The sequence below is a fragment of the Pyxicephalus adspersus genome, chromosome 4, assembly GCF_032062135.1.
Source record: "Pyxicephalus adspersus chromosome 4, UCB_Pads_2.0, whole genome shotgun sequence".
Taxonomy (NCBI): domain Eukaryota; kingdom Metazoa; phylum Chordata; class Amphibia; order Anura; family Pyxicephalidae; genus Pyxicephalus; species Pyxicephalus adspersus.
The window spans coordinates 64,807,095-64,825,013 of NC_092861.1; the positions used below are offsets into that span (position 1 = coordinate 64,807,095).

Sequence of the window (17,919 nt, forward strand, 5' to 3'; positions counted from 1 at the left end):
AAAAAAACAGTCTGTAAACAGTAAGTACATTTGCATATGCCTAATTTCTAATGTATAATTAGAAGGGGGGGTCAAAGAAGACATACCTCTTGGTCTTTCTCTGCTATCATTCTTATGTTTTTTTATGATTACAGTTCTAAGAAATGTACAAACACACAGATATTTGCAAAGGTTAAACCATATAGCAGTATAACTAGATACAATTGTGAATCAATTATTCTTAGTATTGAACTTATGAGAAGACAGTTGTTAAAATGAATGGCCTGAAAAAAACGGTCTCTTTAGGAAATCATTTAAAGCAAATTCACCTCCACATATACTTGTGTATATTTAAAATAGTAGCATGCATGGCTTCCACAGAAGAACCCTCCAAAGAAACTCCAGACTGAAAACAGGTTACTAAGCTAGAAAATAATCTTTTTATTCCTGCATGGTACTAGGACTGGAAGTGAAATTCAAGAGTTAATAACCGAGTCTTGCCAGAGAACAAAATTACAAACAGTCTGTCCTTACAGAGAAACAAAAATAACTAGCTAGTTGGTGTCAAAGAATTTGCAAAGGGCTACTGTTAAGTCCACATTTGGGTGTCACGGGATAGTTGTCAACAAACCAGTGTACACTGCCAAAGTTTACAAAGCTTGAGTAATGGTAATTATTGAGTAATTTAGCAGTCTCTATAGGCATACCTCCTTGCTAAAATGGACAGATTAGACTTGTTTGTTATGTGACCATTATCTGTCCTCAGTTAAGTAAAATTATTGAGCATGAATGTATGTTTGTGTCTTATTACACAATATTAGAGAGACTTGAATCACATAAAGGGTCTTTCTTCCGGGGTCATAAAAAAATGAAATTCAGATAAACTTAGGATCAATCACCCAATTAATACTGTAAATAATCTGTATTTAGAGACATTATGGAAGAGAGATAAAGGGACTCTAAATATTACCTTTTATTATTTTTTCTTACCTTTGCAGCCAAATGAGCAGTGTATTCTCCTGTGGTTGTAAATCGATTCTGACACACAAGGCAAATATAGGAGCTATCACACTCTCCATGAAGAGAAATGGTTGGATCACACGGGGAGTGGTCAAACCTAAAATCCAGGTTAAAAAAAACAAAAATGAAATCAAGGATCCATTCTGCCTTGTATAAAGGATTCAGGCAGTTGGCTGTGGTGTATTGGTGTGTGGATATTATGTTCTTGGCACACTTTGGGTTCTTTAGTACCAACTGAGCATCATTTAAATGCAAATCTGCCTTGGTATTGTTGTATGGCAATACCTTACAATGCTAATACATCATATGTCACACAGCTCAGATCATTTCAAACTTGTTTCTTGAACATGGGAATGAGTTCACTGTAATCAAATGGCCTAAACAGCCACAAGCGCACAATCCAGTAAAGCACTTTTGGGATGTGGTGGTATAGGAGACAAGCATCATGGATGTGCAGCTGACAAACTTGCAAATCTTTAAGTCTTAAGTTTGGTTTATGAAGTAGAAAAAAAACGTTCTTGGTCTATGAACCATCACAAGAAGGCTTTTAACTAGGGAAAGGAAATCTATTCTGACTGAAAAAAGCAACAAGTACTTTAGAAAGCAGCTGACTGAAGGGGATGTTACTAAGGGCATATGATACAGGACTTGGATTAACCGTGCACTAACATTTCTACAAATATATTAGTACAATAATGAAAGTGGAAATATTGCTGCAATTTCTTTGTTTAGCACAATATGGTCAGAGCCAGCCAAATAACTATGGCAAGAACAGTTCTTTATAACAAAAACTAGAAAAGAAAAGCTAAAATACACCACATTTTCAATTTGTAATTTTAACCATATTTTCAATTTGTAATTTTAACTATACCATCGACTTTGATGCTTCGCACATAGTGATTATTTGCAGACATGTGTTTCAGACAGTCGTCTCTTTGGTTAAAAAGTAGGAAACAGCTGGGGCAAGCAAAACACTGGACAACTAATGGAGAAAGAGTTTGTGGATGATCATTGGACATTTTTACCTAAAAAAAAAAAAAAAAAAAGATATAACAAAATAAAACAAAGAAAATACACACAAACACTGTTATTGCATTTAGGCAGTAAATAATACTGGACCAACATTTCTACATGGGTATAAGTAAAGTAGTACGTGCCCAATGATTGAAACTAGCAAAGTGTGGCCAGGTAGTGGGGAAAGTAGAGGATCATCAGCAGGAAGGGGGAGGTCCTACTTCCCAACTGAGGATGTTTTCTTATTTAGAATACTGTATCTCGTTGTGGTGGGTCCAGAATTGAAAAAGACTGATTCCAAAAACGGACAATAAAAATAGTTAAAGCTCTGAGAGATGAGGGGAAAAAAAACATGAACAATAACTGTGTACTGTAGTCTTCTTCATGGGTAAATAAGGCATCCCCCTGAAAATAAGCCCTAGAGCATATTTTGGCCTTCAAAAAAAAATAAGACAGTGTCTTATCAGCTGTCATGCATTTTACACCTATCAAAAATAGATACTTGTTTAGGTAAAGTTCATGACCACAGAAAAGCACTGTGTCCCTGGTATTTCATATACACTCTTTATTCTATACTTTATTAGTATGTGGTATTGTCATATTGTTAGCTTAGTGAGGTGAATATTTTCTTTTCTACAGACACGCATGAAGAAGACATGGAAATAAATTCCATGGGGCAGGATGAAGGTTTGTTTTTATTCTTGTGTGCATGATTTTTTTTCTCCTTGTCTCTTTAAATCCTGCAATATTGGTAGCATATCTGCCTAATGAATGTCTTTGTACTAATTACATGTTTTTCTTATTTATTCTGTTTTGCTTTACAAGGATCTTACAACTTCCCCTTTTTAAAAGGGTCTTTGTTAGTGCTGTACTAAACTAAGTACAGTAAACATTTTAGATGAGTGACAGGACATTTTTGTTTAAGATATTAATGTCAGTATAGAGATTTAGGGTACCTTTTTCTAAAATGCATGTGGACCATGGTAATCTCTGATAGCAACAACACCTAATCCTAAGAAAGAAAAGTCTAGGGCTATGTACGCATCGTAAAAGATCCTTTCCAACGACCAAAGTCCTACATGTCTGTAAAAGACTCCACGATGCACGAACGAGTGCTGTACATACAGCGCCATTCTGCTCTAAGGAGTGGGGAGGGACAACGTAGCGGCACCCTGCCGTGCTCTCTCTTGTTGTCCCGGCACCCTGCCGTGCTCTCTCTTCACTTGTATTACGATTGTTTGTGGATCCATGAATGGCGTTGGATGAGCGCGCCAGATTATTGTCAGATACTAGCTCTGAGGCGATTATTGGATGAGAATCATCTGACGTTTTGTACACCTGTAGTCTGAAAAGGCCAGAAACTTGCCTTTTTAGGATCTTGGCTGTATTCTAGACTCTGATCCATGCCTAGAAAGAAAGGCGCTACATGCTCCTTAGTTGCAGGTTCATACACTCCATTCTTTAGAGCTGACTGACTTTTTGAAGAAAGTTGTGGGTCTCATAAGAAGCTTCCTTCTAATAAGTACCATGTGCTCAGTTCTGCTCCCAGAACCTGGAACATGTTCCAAGTTGCTTTTGTCTCTGAACAGACCATTTCATTTAACCAAAAGGGTTTGGGTTTCTCTGTCTTTCGGACCTGGCTCTGGCCTTGACACACCTTTCTTATGGTCCAGAAAATCCTGACATTTAATGGCAGCTTGAGTTCTGGATGTTCTGGGCAATCTGGTGCTTGTTTGGTGGATTCTCTGCTTCTGATCAACATATTGAAATACTGAGCAACCCTTTAATACTGGATGGACCTGTTGGTAGGTGACCTGATTCAAATTTAGTGAACAATGCCATGGTAACCTTTATAGTGGGAAAAAAGTATTTTTGCAGCAAAAAAAAGGTTGGCTAATCGTGACCTGTGCGGAACACAGCAAACTTTCTCGGTCATGTTCACACCTGTTGTGGAAAAGTGTTGTGTAGATTTTCTTGGGTGAATGGTCCCTGAAGCGGGAGGTGTTTGGGGAAGTGTGTTGCAGGTGGGGGATGCTGAACATGGTGGATGAATGTGAATATTCAAGTGTTACATTCAACAAAGAACTGAACAGATTTGACTCCACGTCCCAGTATACACGAAATAATGCATTGTTGACTGAGGGCTCATTACAGTCTGACCTATGCCCTTCCTCCCCAGAAGATGCTTTGTTGTGCTCCTAGATTTAATTGAGGAACACAGGTCCCTGTCCTCTTTATCACGGTTTCTCTTTTATACTTCTTTGCTGTGTAACAGAACATACTGTAAATAAAGGTTATACCTAGGGCAGTCCTACAAGGTTTGTTTGGTTTGGGTTTTGTAGCCAGTGTTCGGTGGCCAGTTGCTTGGTAAAATAACCCAGCTGTCACACAGAACACTGTGTAATAAAATCCAATAGTTTCAAGTAATTTAGGATAGCTTAAAAGGAAAAATGGAAACATAAATGGAATAAAAATGGAGAGCTAGGAAACATGCACAAAGGTTGTGCAGTTGCTTACAACAACCAATGTAGTTTTGGTGTAAACATGAAAGATGGAATCTTTTTATATAGATAAAATGACTCTTAATTCATATTTCTATTAATCCCTTGTTGTTTCTGCTTTTTGTTTTCTTGTGTGAACTTAACACCTGCGGCAATGTTTACATCCAATAAACCTAACTGAATCTCCAATCCATACAACTGTAATTTTACTAAAATACTAAAAAAATTGTTTACGTGCTATGCCTATGTTTTCATACTTGGGGTCCATTTACATTTACCATTTTAGTGTTTTATTCCACACCTCAATTAAGCTGTAATCAGTGCACAAGAAAACAAATATCTGTTCTTTCCTTCAATAGTGTATATTATATCTATATATTTTTTGCATTTTATTAAAAATGTAAAATAGTGTTTTACACATGGTACCCTTGTTATGAGCCTGAACTGGAATCCCCTTTAAAATTCTTAAAGCTGAACACATAAATATAAATGGGCCCCTACTATGAGTTTTGTACTAATAAAATATTTACCTGAAAGAGATTCTGTCCTCTAACAAACTGATTTTATTATTTATATGTCTTTCCCTAAAGATGCTGACATTAGAGAAGCAATCAGAAGGAGCCTACTGGAAATGTATTCCTAAAAGATCAGATGGGTCATTGACGCTTCTTCATGTATACAGAGGGAATGTTTGTCATTTGTGTTGCCTCAGAATACCGCCTATCTTGTTACCTTGTCTGATACTTCATGATCATAGCCTAAATTACATGGGTGCTGTAATTCTTGGTATTACCACCTCCAAGGCTCGGCATATTGCTGTGAGGGGTTTCTGCAAAGAACAAATTGTTATTCAGTTGGTGTGACAATTTTTTACAAACTCTAGTAGCGGGCAGAGTATGCATCATTTTTGTTTTTTACACCCAGTACTATTTTCACTAATGTGGATTATAAATGCCAGTGTCTGTCTTGATCACGCTTCTGCTCCTCTGAGGTATACTTTGGTTTTTAGATACTTCTTATTGGATGCCCAAAGAGTTCATCTGGTGTCCATGGCAGAGTTTTGTGCAATTCCTGCTTAGGACATAGGACCACAATAGGTTCCAGTATATTGATAAACATTAGCAGCACAGCTGTCTGATTTGAAAGAAAAAACAGTTTTTTTCAAGGTTGTTTTTTTCTGCTACTATTCAGGAAAAGATCCATGTAGTGGCTGGGCCACAAGACTTTTAGAAATTGTTTTCAGTTGTCACAGACTTTTTCATGAGACAATGGTTATCTAATTAAGCAGAATCAGCTGATTGGGTAAAAAAAGAAAAAAAAGAAAATCGGGCAATCCTTGTCATATTGATTTTGTTGCTGTTTTGGTGCTGACATTTATGAAATATCAATGCTTGCTATTGGCGTGAATGGCTGGGTTCTACCTGACCATGATAACCCAAAGAAAAACAAATGTTTAGAACACAGGGAAAGCTGCGGTCTAGCCTAAAGCAGCCCTGTACTAAGTATTTATAATAATGCTAAACCTTTCATCTTTTAAGCTGAGTCTGGTGAAAAGCCCACACTTTGGCATGTGTATGCACCCTCCACACAATCCAGTGCTTGAGCAAAGAGCGCTGACACTTTATGAACAGCCTATCTTTATGCAGACACTGACTTTTAGAATGACTGTGTTTGCAAAAAACTTCTGGCGAAGTCCAAAGGCTGAGATGTGTAACCTGAGTTTCTGCTGTCACATTTCACCTTTACTCTATTACTGTATGCTTTAACAAAGGCCTGCAATATAATGCATGTAGTCTGATACTAATATTCTTGATGGCATGGCTGTAATTCTAATGCAGTGGCCTTGATAACTTTGTCACTGATGTGGAACAAGTATGTCTGTAAGGAGCTCCGATAGCATTTATGGCACAGCAACAAGCATTTTTAAAAATGAAATTGGCATTGATTGGCAGCGTGCTTATTTTACGGGTTTCAAAGATTTCTGTACCAAGCAGATGACCATTTTCAGGTATTGTCTGTTGGCATGTATTTGAAATACTGTTTGCACCTCAATATAAGCAGTTATTGTATATAACAGATGGTATAGTGTGTACATGTGTCTGTGTAAGACAAAGTAGGTGGTAATATGTGTACTTTATACTTTTGGTTTCTTAATAAATATTCTGACATTTTGTGTGTGTTTGTTTTTCTGTTCAGCAGAATGCCAAAGTAGCAGTAAAAATGGTAGTTATTTTGTGTTTTTCTTTCTTGCTGGCCCAGTAGTTTGCTGCAGGAAAGTTTAGTCTATTAGTGAATAATTGATTTAAAACAAATCATGACACAGATGTCAGGACACCTAGTGTACACTCCTGTGCCAAGATTTCCAAAATAGTGAAGGAAGAAAGAGAAGGCAAAGAACACGTGTACCCCAAGGCTGGTCCCACACCTACATGTTGTGATAATGGCTCATACATTGTCACTCCCTATGGCAGCCTTTGTCAACCTTTTTGATCATGGGAGAACCCTTCATATCTTCAAGGAACCCCTTCTATAACTACTAAACCCACAGCACATGCAGACATAACCCATCCCCTCATACAAGACATAGTCTCTAAAAGTGGAGGTGTTCCAAGTAATAATAATGAGCTGTTTTTACAATGGGACCAATTTGTTACAAAAACTTTATGCAAGTGTCTATATTAAAACATCTTATTTTATCAACTTATCCAGGCACTCAGAGGATTTAACATGGACATCTACAACCAGATTCTGTTTATAGATCTACAGACTCTTAAACACTTGTAAAATGTGTAGAATTGGTACATGAGTATAAAAGTCTATGTATAGCTAGACCCATCTTTCAAAAAACATAATGAGAAATATGAACTGGATTTGGAATAAAGAAAAAAAATCTCTAAACTATGGGAAACTAAACTAAAATCTGTAAACTGCATATTTCCCTTTCCACACTTCTTTAAATGACCTCTATCCCTCTCTTTCCAGTCCCTCACCACATGCCTAATTACACCCACACAACTCTAGTTGCATGGACATGCCCATGCTATACTATATATTTTGACCATTTATTTTTAAGCATATATTCCAACTCCATGCTGTATAAACTTGAATTTTTGAGAGGGGGGGGGTGTTGCCTAGGGAGATCAACACCCAATATCAAGCTGTGAATAATTATTAGGCAGCTTCTCTTCTTTCAACAAAGAAATATCAATAACAAGTGACTCTTGATGGGGCGGTGGCTGATCAGCAGTAGGTACAGAGCTCCACTTCAACTTAAACACCTGCGAGGTGGAGGTGGGGTACTGGTATGGGCTGTTATTAAAAATTACTCAAAATCAACTCCCAAACCTACAGCCAGTTTGTAGACAACCCACCTCAAACGATGGTACAGGTAAAAGTCTGTATCTTTCAAGAAGCCAGTAAAGGATGAAAGAATGGCGACATAGCCTCCTTCCTAAACCTTGGGAACATGTGGGCCCTTCTTAAAACAGGAGATTTACGGGGAAGGAAAACCGTACACATCTCTGAACAAAGTTTGCGATCTGTGGTTGCAGCTGCGCAAAAAGCTAATCAACAACAGATCAAGAAACTGACAGACTCCATAAGCCTGATTTAATAAAGTTCTCCAAAGCTGAAAAAGATACATTTTCATCAGCAAATCTGGAATAAATTGGGTCCAGTATTCAAAACATTTGCTAGCATGACATTGAAGAACTTATGTATTTCATATGTTATGTATGTGTTCACGCTCACATTTTCTTTGTAAAATAATTTAGGTTTATTAACAATTTGGACTGACTGTATTTGTTACATGTTAAAATTAATCCTCAAGATACTCATTTGGCTAATTTGTGCACATTGTGTATTTATGTTGAGGGCTGGACCAGCCATTCATTAGGTGGTTCCCAATATACTCTGAACTGCATTGGCCTTTCACAGAACTGCATATTATAATTTATCATCAAAATAAATATGGGCAAAAGTTTACAAAACCCTCAATCAGGGCCTCATTCTTAGAATTTTTTTTTCATTTGACCTGTCTGACTTTTTTTCTTGTCTGGGCCTTTTGATTTCCCTAAACTGCTGCTGCTCCTGCTACTATGACCAGCAAAGTATTCATCTCCATTTAATGGCTTCCAATTGTAGGTCCAGGTAAATCCAGGGCTTATATTTTCTGGAATGTCTGATCCCAAAAAGCACACAAGTACTTTCTATTTCATATATCACAATATAATCGGGCGCCTGGTTGATGTTCTGATCCTCTGACACAGACTATGGAGAGTATGGAGCTCAGACTGGTGTGGTATTTCTATGCTAGTTTTTAAAGGTGTGTAACTGAAAGATTTTTTGACTTATATTGGGGCAATTGTCAGTTCAGCAGTGGGAGCATTCATAATGTTCATTTGCTACAGATGCAAATGTAGTATTTTCCACAATTTATCCAGTTTCACTTGCATATAGCACAAAGAAATTAGAGATAAGGAAAACAACTTTACAAGTGAAAAAATGTAAAGAAAATGTGTTCCCATGGTTAACTTTTCCAAAAGAAATTTCTGCCAATGAGCTGCTTCCCTGCTGCAAGGAAATACCAACACAGTGCTATGAAAGCCTGTAACCTGGATTACAGCACACATTCTCCAATGTTAGAGAATTAAGAAGTAGGTAAAGAGATCTATAGCCAAGTACAGGAGGACTGGGCAGGAATGACAGCTGTTTGGGATCTGTTCTCGGTGAACATTATTTTGTGCGCTGTAATAAAATACAAATAATACCAATTAAATATAAAGTCTTGTGACGATTGAAACAGCTGAGCAGTACTAACATAGGACAAGGAGGTTCCTATGCAAGCAATGAAAGTGAAATCCTTGCTTGGTTAGTAATTTCTCTCATCTTCTGAGGGCTCAGCCTACATGAATAGTCCAATGATGAAAATTCCATAAACCGAAATCAATAGTTACACTACAGCCACCCACACCTAATGAGCAGTTGGGAGTTCTTTATTGAAGCGGCACCTAAACATTTCTCTAAAATAAATAACAGAGCCACAGAAAGATATTTTTAAGTGGTTTATTTAAACAAGATAAATATTTCAATGTTATTGTACAGACACGTAAACTTGGATTCTGCTCCAAACCTTCTAACAAGTCGCTTTATTATGGAATCCTTTTTTATACAAATAACTGAGTATGGTGTGGGGAATTCTGATTATTGGTCTACAACAGCTCAGACACGGATTCAGTACATGCAAAAAGAACCGTGTAGAAGAAAACTCTGCCCTGCACATTCCAGACTGATGTGTGGGCTGGTTTAGAGAGCCAGTAAGTAAAGTGCACCTGAGCTGAAGTTTGTCTTTGCGTTAGCCATTCACAATTACAGGCTGGCCTGCCATTGACCGCTGCCAAAGAAGAATAAAATATCTGTAACTATACACCTCTCTGGGCTTTTACTTTATTTATAAAGCGCCAACATAAAAGGCAACACTACAATAAATAGGGATGTAATGTGAAGGAATGATCAGCATGGCTACATGTCTTTTGGAAACTAGCAGATCTTTAATGTGGATAGGTAGGAGGTTCTGGTGGACATTCTCTACCTTGACCTAGCAGGGCGCTAAAATGTTTTAGGCCCAATCCACTTTCAAAAGCATCTGAGAGCAATTTTGGCACTTGAAAGAATGCCATTTCATATAAAAGGCAAATCTGCAGCATCTTTGAGATTTCTTGATTTTATAGATCATTGACAGAACCATGTCAATTAATTAGAGGAATTATCAAGTAGTGAACTCTGATTCTGCATGGTTCAAACATTTTGAGTAATGAGCCCATCATACTCATTTGTAAACAAGTGATGTGCCAACTTGGAGATGTTAAAACCAACAGAGCAGCAAGATCTGGGAGGCCTTTAAGTGTCAACTAAAATGTTTGCTCCTGCTAGGATTGTCAGACTGGGGAAATTCAGATAAAACAATTGCTAAGATACATTTGGGTGCCAAAATGTTTGCAGGTCAACTAGAAATTATAAGTAGTGAATACCTTCAGGTTCATTTTGTAGCATTTTGAGTGTCATATAGTAATAGATTTTGCAAACATGGAAACCAGTCAACAATCCTTGTAGAGGCTCCCCATACTCCCCGTACTAACAACATTCTAGACCTTCAAGGCAGCAGGAGTCATGAATTTTGATGACTATCAATCTTAAAGGCCACACAGGTAATGCAGAACACTACCCTAACTTGAGGTGCTGAAAGAAATACAGCGATGGGAGCTGCAGGAGGTTCTTTTTACAGCACTCTCCACCTGCTCACAGGATTCCATGAATTTGGTTTTATCACATTGACTATCCAACCCTACTCACCAGATCTTGTTCCATCTGGCTATTTTGATTTTCCAAACTTTAAAAAGAATTTCAAAATGTAGGAACATTTCAAATCACTTTGAGTCATAGTAGTAGAAGTATTTCAGTGAGCAGACATTAGAATTTTCAATCAGTTGAATTTTGGGGTAAATATGTAAAATATTAAGGAGATTTCATGGCTCAAGATCATTCTCTTTTTGGTTAGATCTACAACTCCATATTCCAAAAATAGTTCATACTATGGGAGCTGGAACAAGGCATCAGTTTGGCCAAAGTATTCCATCTGTCTTGTAATAATATGTGGATAGTGATACAAGACAGATCAGTGTTCTCCTCAGAATGTTCTCTGGTTGGAAAGAAGCTGTAGACGGGTGATGCATTCTCAGTAGTCACCCAAAAACAGACGGGTAATTACTGAAAATTCCGGGATGGTGTACCTGGCTAGGAGGGGCAGGGGAGAACACTGCAGATCTACAATGAAATATGCTTAGGATGGGGGCAGGGCTAATTACAGCCCAAACCTCAGGAATTCAAATCAGACCGGAAAGTAATCTGTAGAACACAAGTTTTTTCTCAGTAAACTAATCAAATCACTTAAGAATCTGCACAAGGCTTCCTTGGAAACATTTTTTCATGCAAATCATCAATAAGACAGACAGATGCCACAGGTTATTTCTGATATAAAGACTCCAGCAAAAATAATTCTCTTATAGATGGTAGCAGGCCGAGCACCCACCAATATGGTATATTCCCTTATGGACTTTATGACTATTACTAGAACTGACATGATGGGGTGACAGGCAGTCCACTTTTTAGAAAGTGTAGAAATAGCCAACCAATGTCAGTTTTAGTATAGACAAACCCTAAAATAGGTCTACAGGTTCTAATGGGTAACAGTATGTGAAATGTTTATAAAAGCAGACAATACCCTGTTTTGCTGCACCTGCACTGTGTCTTTGCATCATTCCCAGCAGTCAGATGTTTGTGTGTATGATTATAATATCTTGTACAGACCAATAGAAGACATCACATTCCTGTCTGTATTTACCAGTCTTCTGCACAAAAATCTTTTCGAATTGAATAGGATGATTGAGGATACTTATTATTACCATACTTGTCCACTGTATTAGCCTCATACCACCTTCTTACTAAAGGATTATGTGATAAACAGAAATGTCCAATATTAAACACAAACCCAAAAGAATATAACAGCAGCGCAACGTCAAGCAGTTTGGCACTATGCACATCGTTTTTTGGATTATTGTCTAAAAACATTTACAACATTAAAATATTTTTCTGTTGGTCAGATTTAATGAAAAAGAGTGATGAACATGCTGGATGTGATGGTAATAAGCATTATTCATAAACTATATAAATTATCTTGTGTGTATGATTGATATTGCACAAGTACCAAGTAGTGTTTTCCATGTTAGTTCAGGGTATTTGCAAGTGTATAACCTTTTATATTAAATAGCTAATTCATCTTAAATACATGTATTTGTTCAATATCACAAAAATAAAAATACAGAACTGACCAGCATTCTTTTCTCTGCTGAGAAATCTTTAGTTTGTAAATTGTGATAGCAATATCAAACACTAGGTGGCCTCAGAGTCCACATTTCTTCTAGAGGAAACCTCACAATGACCTGTTTCCTGAAGTGGCTGTGTTCCTGTGTTAAGAGTAATTGCACTGTAGTCCCAGATTTGCAGTTCTCCTTAATTTTTTTTATCCGTACAGAACAGTTCTAGAGCAAACTACAGCTGCTGAAAGGACTTTTGCTCTTCTTGGTCCTCTGCTTGTTTGGCCTTAAATTAATGACATTTCCTCCATTCATAGCATCTGTCTTTGTGCCAGAGTGACTGCCCCCGGCTGTGTTAAATACACCTGAAATAATAATAATACACAGAAGAGAATTGCCACATGTAATCAATGAATATATATATCAAATTTATTTAGTAATATTGCACACACAGACACACAATACTGCACAATTCACTTACAGTTCAACTCTACATAATCCAACCAATGAGAGATCAGAAATTTATAATCCAAGTCTGAACTTTAAACTCAAATCTGCATGCACTTCTAGTTCTGATGTTACGGTTACCAACAATATGCTTATTAGATCCTGATTATGTGATCACCATGAGAATCACAAAGTTGCTTATAAGGTACAAGTCATGGCACCTTGCAGAAATAGTGGCATGCTGACAGCTCCAGCTATTCATGAAGAGTTTATTAGCAATCCACAAACTGAACATTTAGTCATTCATTATTTTTATTGTTATACAGTATTTATATAGCGCCATCATATTACGCAGCGCTGTACATAGTCCATAGTCGTGTCACTAACACTAACTTGTTAGGGAGAAGCCAATGAACCTAACTGCATGTTTTTAGGATGTGGGAGGAACTACCGGAGTACCTCACCCACGCAGACAAGGGGAGAACCTGCAAACCCCATGCAGATAATGTCCTGGCTGTGGATCGAACCTGGGACCTAGCGCTGCAAAGGCCGGAGTGCTAACCCCTGGGCCACCGTGCTGCCCTGGGTTTCATTCATCTGGGTTTGCTTTTTATTTATTACATTAACAATGGTGTTTACCTATTTTGTTGCCACCCGTGTGCAGTACATCAGCGTCGTCTGCAGACTGTTGCTTTAGCCTTTGCAAATACTTGTCAGCCAGATATTTAAAAACTGAAAAAGAACACTTGCATGTTACTAGATGCACACTGCATACATTTAATATTTTTTATACAGTAACTGAAAAAAGAACAAAAAGGTGAAACCTGTTAACTATTTTAATAGCTGGCAAAAGAAAAACATGTATATTGTGAACATTACAGAAACAGAATTTTTAATGGGTGTGGTTTATGTTTGTTTGCTCACCCATGAAAAGGAATATTCTAGGAGTGGACGCATGGCGCAGGGGTATGTAAGCAGAATAACTAAGAAGCAAGGAGAATGCACAGGAAAGAAAAGAGGAGTTGAGAAATGGTGTAATTTTGTAAAGCACACAACTGTGCTTGCTGAGGCATATAAATCGTAAGCTCTTTTGGGCAGGGTCCTCTCCTCCTGAGTCACTTTATCTGTATGTCATTTCCAACCCCTATTTAATGTACATCACTGTGTAATATGTTGTTACTATATAAATAACATGTATTAATATTTGTAATATTAATAAAGTGAGACAAGTTGCAGGAAATATGTAGTATAAAGGTACCCAGGAGAATGGCCAGTTAAGAAGTATTTTACAGGTAGTGAGGAATTATACCTGGGTTACAGGAGACGAGGAGTGTGGGGGTCAGTCAGCAAACAGTAAAAAAGATGAGAAAGAAAATCTGATAAATGTTCGGGGCAGGACATGTTGCAAAGTAGCAGACACAGACGTGGGACAGACAGGTGACCAGAGGAGTGGTTAGTTTCCATGAGCAGTCTTCTAGAATGCTAGGACAACATATTTTGGTGTAAAAGAGTATGATAGTACTTATGGTTTAAAATACTTTTGTGTTAATTATTCCAAAAGATACAGTTTCCCTCTTTAGTATGTATATTGATATGTGCAAAGAAAACATTAAGAGAAAGTACCAACCTAAAGCCTCACAGGTCCTCAACTATTTAGGTGCAAATAAATAAATAAATGGGCAGCGTCTGACATCACTCACCTTCAGTAACATTTAAATCTTCCTTAACAGATGTTCTGTAAAACCGCAATTTTAATCTCTTGGCTAGAGCTTCTGCCTCTTCACTAAAAAAAAAAAATACAATCAAGCACATCATATATTAGATAAATATAATCCATCTTTTTACACTGATAACAGTGGTTTGAATTTTTTTAATTTCATTTCCTTAAGACACACTAATTTAATCAAACCATTCATTATATCAATCATGTTGTTAAATGTAAGGCCAGAATAAAAGGATATATGAATCTCACCTACAAACAGAATAATCTTAAACTTCTGATTTAAAAGCTTTGACTGTGCTGAGCAAAACATTTAGGCAAATGTGCACTGAGGGTTCCATGAACCCTAAGGAAAACGGGGGCAGATAGTTCACTAGACTGCACAAATCACAAATCAGGTTGGGCTTGACTGGCTTTTTAAATACAAAGCACAGAAGCCCATTGGGAAATACCCTGCATAACACAAAAATTAGCTACCTGCACGAATATAAAGGTCCAGTACACTGTGGCTATGAATGATGGGCTCAAAAAGCCTGTGTGCATTATAGAATGAATGGCTGTAGAGTAGTTTTGAAACAAACCACATACCAGACAGGGTCAGTGCAGTTTCATTCGACGAGTGATCATCAGCTTAAAATGTAATGGTCTACTACTTTCTTGCAATTATACAATTATAGCAAACTAACGCACATCCAAGACCTATTTTTTAGCTGCTACTGTATTCATTTGCTACAGAAACATACATGCTTAGCTTGAGTACCAGTTTGCTATTCCCTCTCATAACACAACCACAGATGACCATACATAACATTTGCCACACATTATCACTACTTCTCAAACACAAGGATGTCCTAAGTCTTTTACAAAAACCGTCAACACTTCTGTATCCTTTCTTTCTTCATAATAAAAGCAGGATTTTCATTGTGCTGAGACTTCAGACAGGTGATTGAGGCGTAAGAGACAGTCATTCCAGATTTTTACTTTATACCGGAAACCCCTTTAAGATAAAAAAAAAAAAAAAATCTGGAAGTTTGATCAATGTAATGACATTGTCATGGGAATGGTGGCATACTTCTTAATAACAGTGTCATCAAGTAGGTCAATTTTATTCTGAACAAGAACCGTTGGGATGTCTCCAACTTCAGCCATCACTTTCTCCTTCCAGCTGGGCACTGCTTCAAAAGATTCCCTGTCTGTGGTAGAAAATACCAACACACAAGCCTGGGCACCTAAAAGACAAGTTAAAAGTAGTTAAAAGTAGATGAAAATCCTGAACAGATGACATTTTAAAACATTTTATTGATGTCCTTCTTTACAATCCAATCTCAATACTTTATGTAATTGCAGGTAAAGCAGAAATGTTTACTAAATAAAAGAGGAAGAGCTAAGGGGAAACTGACAATATGGTCGATTGATGGTATGGAGTCTATTGTGGAAGGGCTTCTGGTTTTGCATCACTGGCATTTCAAGTTGTTTAGACAAGAAAACTATCTGTACTAATTTATTCTTGAGAGGTTTCTATTACAATGTCAGAAACTTATTTGTAGGCTGTCAATTTTCAATTGCTAAATAGACAAGGAAAGGACATGAGTCTGAATGCTCTCAGGAGCAGGTACTGCAAAAAAGGTTCTTTTATTTAGAAATACATGGCCAATGTGTGGCACTACATAAAGGAAAACCCACCACAACCTGAATTTTGATTGCATTCATTCCCAATATGACTGTATTGCTTTTGAGATTATAATGTACTTATATTGAAGTATATGGCTGAATGGAAAGCTATGGTTTTTCCTCATGCATGAATCACTGTTCTGTCAAATCTGTATACATTATAAAAAGGGGAAAACATAGCTGCCCTTCATCAGAGATCAAAGGATTAGATGATTTAAGTGGACTAGAAACGCATGGTCACTAGAGACTTGTCATTCTGCTCTCCATGTAACCAGCAATGGAGCTTCTTGACCTATTCAGACAACATAAAGATCAAAATACATGTCACAATTGTAATTTTAATAAACTGTGGTTTAGTGGATCATTTTTCTGCATTAATAAAATAGATTTCTGTATGTTGCAGGCTTAGTTGCATTTGTTCTCCCTTAGATATAACTGTATTACTCATGCTGAAGTTTCCATTCTTAAAAATGATTCATGTGTGGTAATATTTGGATATCCCTGCAGATAAACTGAGAGCGTCTCTTGTGATCTAGCTGTATCATTACCAGTTACTTAGCCTCTGCAATGTCCTCTTAAGACAAGCATGTACAAAGGCTGCCATCTAGGATCCCAGAATAAATTGGTATGAACAGGCTTGTCAACAATATGGGGTTTGCCATTACAGCATTTTATACACAGGTTTTGGTTTTATTATCTAGAGAGTAACAGAGCAGGAAAAAGAATGTAGAACAGAATTCATACTGCAATGGCTGCAGGCTTCAGAAACTAGATAATATAGCCAGGGAAAGGAAGACATCCCTGGAGCCTGCATTTGTAAAACAGCTAAGTAGTAACAGTAGTTGCCAAATTGTAAGTACATTTGTAATGAGACATGCTTGAGCTGCCATTGCTGATCTCCTTTTAAAAAAGTTAGTTACCTGAGTGAATCTGCTTTCAGTACTTTGAAGATACATACACCGTATCAATGGCACAAATTAATATACATTTTCTTTAATCCCTATCCCTTTTGTTCTGTGAATCAAAAGCATCAGCTTAACATTCTTAGAAATAGCACCTAGAAATGACAGCTTCTATAGTTATTGTATGACCATTACCATTTGGGACATTTCTAAACAAAAAGAACCTCAAAGATAGCTTATATAAATAGATTTTAGGGCGGTCATCTCTTTACCTACCGGTTTCACCTTGCGGCTTCCTCAGGGGTTTTTAGACTTATTTATGGATGATGGAGCGTTAGTATCATAGGCAGGAGTTATTGCAGTATAGTCATCGTTTGAGATATATCTGGCAAAAGTGTCTAGATGTGGTCAGTTAACTCATAGGGGATAAAATAGCCAAGGGGGTGGGGTTTATTTCTCATAGATAAGAAAATCTTTTACCCATAGGCAAATGACAGGGTTCAGATTCTTATACAGAAAAAGATTGGTGGTAGTCAGCCAATAGTATGGCTAGTTGTAACAATCCGGGGGTGCTAAAGCTATTGTTTTACTGCTGTAGATACAAGTATAGATTTTATTAAAAAACAAATCTTGTTTTAAAAATCTGACTCTTGAACAAAGTATTGCAAACAAAAAAAATTGCAGATAAAACTGAAAATATTAGCTAAAAGTGAAAAAGTGGAAAGAAGGAGCTGATTGAGGCTAATTAAGATAAACTAGTGGGTTAATAAGGGTAAAACAAATAATTTTACTTG

The 17,919-nt window shown here is 37.2% G+C and overlaps 1 protein-coding gene and 2 long non-coding RNA genes across 3 annotated transcripts in view; 1 reads left to right on the forward strand and 2 right to left on the reverse strand.

Annotated features, from left to right (window-relative positions):
* Positions 1 to 1,899: 1,899 nt before the first annotated feature.
* Positions 1,900 to 2,360, reverse strand: LOC140328690 (uncharacterized). Its single transcript, XR_011920332.1, has 2 exons — positions 2,157 to 2,360; positions 1,900 to 2,024 (listed from the first exon to the last, which is right to left on the reverse strand). It is a non-coding gene; the product is annotated as an uncharacterized lncRNA (long non-coding RNA).
* A 9-nt stretch (positions 2,361 to 2,369) lies between these two features.
* On the forward strand, positions 2,370 to 6,685 carry LOC140328689 (uncharacterized). The gene is made up of 2 exons (XR_011920331.1): positions 2,370 to 2,700; positions 5,105 to 6,685. It is a non-coding gene; the product is annotated as an uncharacterized lncRNA (long non-coding RNA).
* A 2,879-nt stretch (positions 6,686 to 9,564) lies between these two features.
* The window catches only part of RAB23 (RAB23, member RAS oncogene family), a 22,653-nt gene continuing 14,298 nt past the window's right edge, over positions 9,565 to 17,919 (reverse strand). Inside the window, exons 4-7 of the mRNA XM_072408466.1 lie at positions 15,625 to 15,781; positions 14,533 to 14,615; positions 13,472 to 13,564; positions 9,565 to 12,750 (exon numbers count right to left, since the gene is read on the reverse strand). Of these exons, the coding sequence (XP_072264567.1) occupies positions 12,611 to 12,750; positions 13,472 to 13,564; positions 14,533 to 14,615; positions 15,625 to 15,781 (473 nt within the window). The 3' untranslated portion in view covers positions 9,565 to 12,610. The remainder of the gene's footprint in view (positions 12,751 to 13,471; positions 13,565 to 14,532; positions 14,616 to 15,624; positions 15,782 to 17,919) is intronic.